General features: G+C 61.4%; 1 protein-coding gene across 1 annotated transcript in view; it reads left to right on the top strand.

The window, feature by feature from the left end:
- Positions 1-4,418, top strand: part of NSD2 (nuclear receptor binding SET domain protein 2) — a 49,023-nt gene that overhangs the window by 19,118 nt on the left and 25,487 nt on the right. Inside the window, exons 5-8 of the mRNA XM_029952622.1 lie at positions 1,668-1,812; positions 3,524-3,642; positions 4,038-4,057; positions 4,197-4,294. Coding sequence (XP_029808482.1) covers positions 1,668-1,812; positions 3,524-3,642; positions 4,038-4,057; positions 4,197-4,294 — 382 coding nt within the window. The remainder of the gene's footprint in view (positions 1-1,667; positions 1,813-3,523; positions 3,643-4,037; positions 4,058-4,196; positions 4,295-4,418) is intronic.

Below are 4,418 nucleotides of genomic sequence, written 5' to 3'. Positions count from 1 at the left end.
AGAGTCGTTTGGGAGAGGGGCCGGCCAGCCCGGCAGGGAGCTGGGGGTGGGGGCCCCTGAGGGGAGCAGGGAATCTTGTTTGATGAGGAAGTGGTGATTCTGATTGAGGACATTGTACTCTGGGGTGGGTGACAGAGGACAGCGGGGGGTTCACAAATGCATGTGCTGATCTTGAGAAACCTTCAAGTGGAGAGTTCTAGAAGGCAAGTGTCCTGTGAGTCTGAGCTCTGCACAGAAGCCTTTTCGGCTTGAAAGTCTGAGACCTTTGGTGCTTGAAGCGTTGGGGCTGGTGAGCTCATCCCTCAGGCCGGGCGGCGGGCAGCGGACAGAACCCTGCTGGCCTAGAGCGGGGGAGCCCCATGACAAGAGGGGAGAGCAGGCTTGTGTGGGGCCGGGGCCGGGTGGGGACGGCGCCAGTTCACGGGGGCACCGGGTCTGGATGGCTGCGCGCCCACACGAGGAGGCATGTGGGCGTGCCAGTGAGCCTCGGGGCCAAGCAGGACACAGGGAGGAGTGGGGGGCACAGGAGGCTGTAGGAAGCAGGCTGTGGTGACTCTGGTGCGAGTCGGGGGTGCGTTTTGGGGCAGAGGTTGCCTGTGTGGGCCGGCGGAAGACCCGGGGGGGGGCAGTGGTGACCTCCCGCTGCTAGGCAGCGTCACTGTATGCGACACCACAGGTTCGCTCACCCGGGCCCGCAGAGCTGCTGAGTGGAGGAGCCACACGCCGGCCTGGGGTCTGGCCCCGGAGCGTGTGGCCGGTGCTCGGGACTGGGCTGCGCACCTTCCGAAGGGGCCTCCGGGATGGTTGAAGCGGCTGTCGCGGGTCCTCCGCTCTGTGTAGCCGGACAGCGGCTCTCGGAGGCAGGAAAGGGATGCCTGGGGCCAGTCTCCAGTAAGACCAGATATGAATGCTGAGGCCCGAGCTTCCTGTAATTTTAACGAGCTACAAAGTATTCTTCTGACTGTCCCCCAACCATTTAAAAGTGTAAAATCGATTCCTAGTTCCTGGATGGCACAGAGGACAGAAGGAGGCCCGCTCGGCCTGCGGGCTGTGACTTGTCAGCCTCCGCGCCTCCGCTGCCGGTGCCTCTGGAGCTCGGGAGCGCGGTGGAGCGCCCGGGGGTCCTCCCGGCAGCGACTCCAGGCCCGGAGGGTGAGCAGCAGGCGTGCAGCCAAGACCATGGGCCCAGGAACTGGAGACCTCGGGGAAGGCAGGGCTGGGGCCTGAGGTCCGAGTTCCTGGCGTGCTTCCGGGGCGCGGCTGGACCTGGGCCGCGGCAGGGCTGGCTTGTCCGCCGTGTCCTCTGTCCAGGGCACGCCCCCGAGACGGTGTGTGCTGTCGCCGGTGAGAACGCCGAGCCGAGAGGCCACCCTGTGTTGACAGGGCACTTTTCCCACTGCTGACTTGTCAAGGACGCCTGGGAAAATGTAACTTACTCATAATTCAGTGATTTGGGGAAATATATATATTCCTCTTGCCATTAATGATTTCCTGAGTTGTCATCAGTTTCGTTGAATTGTTTCCACCACACTTTTTATTTGTGAACTTCTGAGGGTTATAGCATCAGATCTCACTAGTTTTCCTTGATGCTTTTGGGGGGCCCGGTTCCGTGACACAGGGGTAAATGTGCCACGTGCGGCCGCCTCACGCCCTGGCTGTGCCCGCAGGTGGTCGCGGAGCACCCCGACGCCTCAGCCGACGAGGTCGAAGAGCTGCTTGCGGCCCAGTGGAACATGCTCAGCGAGAAGCAGAAGGCGCGCTACCACACCAAATTCGCCCTGGTGGCCTCCCCGCAGTCCGAGGAAGACTCTGGTAAGCTGGAGGCCGTGGGAGCGCACCTGCGGCGGGGGGCGGGGCGAGGCCCGGGCTGGGGGCGGGGGGGGGGGGCCGTGGTGAACTGGCATCTGTGCCTGCTAGGACACACGTGTTGCGGAGGACTGACGTTTCTAACGTAAAAAATAAGTGTGATGTGTTTGGTTCTCAGTTTAAAATACAGAACAGTTCTGCATCTCCAGGTTCGTCTCTGAACGAAGGGGCCCAGTGTGAAGGGAGCCGGGGGCCAGGAGTAGCTGCACTTGGCTTGTGTGCGCCCGCTCTGTTTCCAGATGGGCATCTGGCCGGGCGCGCGCACTGCAAGACCTTTCTGTTGTGTTCAGAGGGTCTCCACGTCGGCGCTCTGATCAGTAATACTGGCTTGGTTCAGTTGGTCCAGGATGTGATGCGAATTCCGTCAGGTAGACTAGGAAGGGTAGTTTGGATGTGTGTGTTTACTTTAAGAGACAGAAGGTGAGCTGGCTGTCAGTATGCTAAATCCAGAAGAGTGTCCCTTTTCAGTGACTGACTTAAGGAGTCTGGCTTTCCTGAAGCCAGATTTCACTACCCTTGGAGGAAGTGTGAATGTGGTTGTGAGTCACCTGCGGTCATTTGGGCCGGCTGCTGAGTGCTTAGCAGACGGGGACGGGGCTGGTCTCCTGTGTGTGTGTCTGGTGTGTGCTTGTAGCCGTGGCGGGCTGTGTTTGTGGGTCCAGCCGTGCCGTGGCCTCAGTGTGAGGGAGTCCGACAGATGCGCACGTCGCTTGCCCCGTGCGGGGACGCTCTTCTGGAAGGACCTCACCTGTGCGAAGGTGCCTAGCAGGCGCCTGTGGCTCCGCGGACATGTGCTGAGGCGCTCGGGCGGGCCAGAGTGGGGCAGGCTGGCGGGGCCTCGGGCCCCGGGTGTGTGTGGGCGGCCGCTCAGCTGATGCCGCCTCTGCGCTGTCCCGGGAGCGGCGGCTGCGGAGTGCCAGCGGCTCCGTGCTCCGCTCCGCCCCGGCCGGGTGCCCTCCTCGGGAGGCGCTGCTGGGCACCCCGCTCCTGGCCCGAGTGCTCCGTGCACCTGGTGGTCAGGTTCGAGGACAGCACTGCCCTGCGACTCGATGTTTCCCTGAACAGTCCAGGGGTGAGCCCTGCACCTCTGTAAAAGGGCCGTGCAAATGGGAATATCGGCGTGTTCAAATTAATCACCTCTCTAGAATTTGCACTGCAGACTCTTACTGCACAGCGAGACTACCTCACGTCTTATGTTCCTAGGTCAGTGCTGTGTGGACACGTTAGGGCTCGGATCAGTTGATGTTCCTGGAAACCACACGTAGCATGACCCTTAGTTTGTGGACACGGTAGGGGTGCTGCCGCCCGGCCTGCAAGGAAAACGCGGACAGGGCAGCGGGTTGCTCCCCTCGCGTTCTACGTCTTTGAATGTCCGCAGACTCCTGGGTTCCGTTGGCATTCAGTGCTCTGGTTGATTAGAATGTAATTGTGAGAAATGCCGATATAACAATCCATAGATGAGATGAGGCTTCTCCGGTATTTGAGGTTACGTTTGCAGAGCGCAGAGTAATCTGGTCTGTAGCACGGGGGCCCCGGGAGCCGGCGGCCCTGCGGGACGCTCCCTGGGGCCGGGTCTGCCTGAGCCGCGCTGAACGGCGAGCGGTGCTTGGAGGGCGGCTGCGGGAGTGGTTTGCACGTGTGTTTCCCCCGGTCCAAGGTAACATAACCGGAAGAAAAAGAAACCAGGCAAAGAGGACGCAGGACCTTCCTGAAGACGTTGACGCTGATGAGGCACCCCGGAAGAGGCCCAGGGCCGAGAAGCCCGGTCTCCGGAAGGTAACTGCGCCTCGGGCCGGCCCGGGCGGGGGGCTGTCCCGTGTGACTCTTCAGGGGGTGCCGGCGGGAGGCAGGAGGCGGCCTCTGGGGCGGCGCTCCGCGGGCGTCCTGTCGCCCCTGGGAGCCCGTGGAGAAGGCCGCCGAAGGGAGCAAGGCCCCGTCTGCCCGAGACGTTGACACCAGCTGCCGACGCTTGGCGGTCAGAGAACAGCCCCCGGGGGGCGGGGGCTCAGCGGTTGCTCCGCTCAGGTCGGGGTCTCAGGGCTGTGAGCTCAAGCCCCTCATTGGGCTCTGTGCTGGGCGTGAAGCCTACTTGGAAAATGAAAGAGAACAGTATCCGAACACTCTGAATAACACTTGGTTTTTAGATTTAAAGAAACCGTTCTCGTCTCCAGGGCCGCCATTCAGTGTGTACGTGATGGGCTGACGTGAAAACGTCAAAATCCATTAGAGATCTGTCACACTCCAATAAAAAAAATTTTTCAAAATCCACTAAAGGCATTGAAAATACATTTTATGAACTCAGTTTATTGGTGATTCGTGTCCTTGTTTAGAGGAAGTGCCACGCAGTCCTGTTTGATGCAGCAAAGTGACAGCATAGACATGAAGGCCCCGGGGGACAGAAAGCCAGCCTCCGAGCGTCTTCCAGCGTGTATCGGGGGCTGAGCGCCCGGCCGCGGCCCGCACGCCTGGAGACACGGCGGCTTCTCCCCCTGGCGGGTGGCGCTCAGGCTCGTGGAGGGCGCGAGCCTGCGGCGGGGCGCTCTGCGCTCGGG

This window comes from Suricata suricatta, chromosome 1 (genome assembly GCF_006229205.1).
Source record: "Suricata suricatta isolate VVHF042 chromosome 1, meerkat_22Aug2017_6uvM2_HiC, whole genome shotgun sequence".
NCBI classification, from domain to species: Eukaryota; Metazoa; Chordata; class Mammalia; order Carnivora; family Herpestidae; genus Suricata; species Suricata suricatta.
This window is presented reverse-complemented; position numbering and strand designations above follow the sequence as displayed.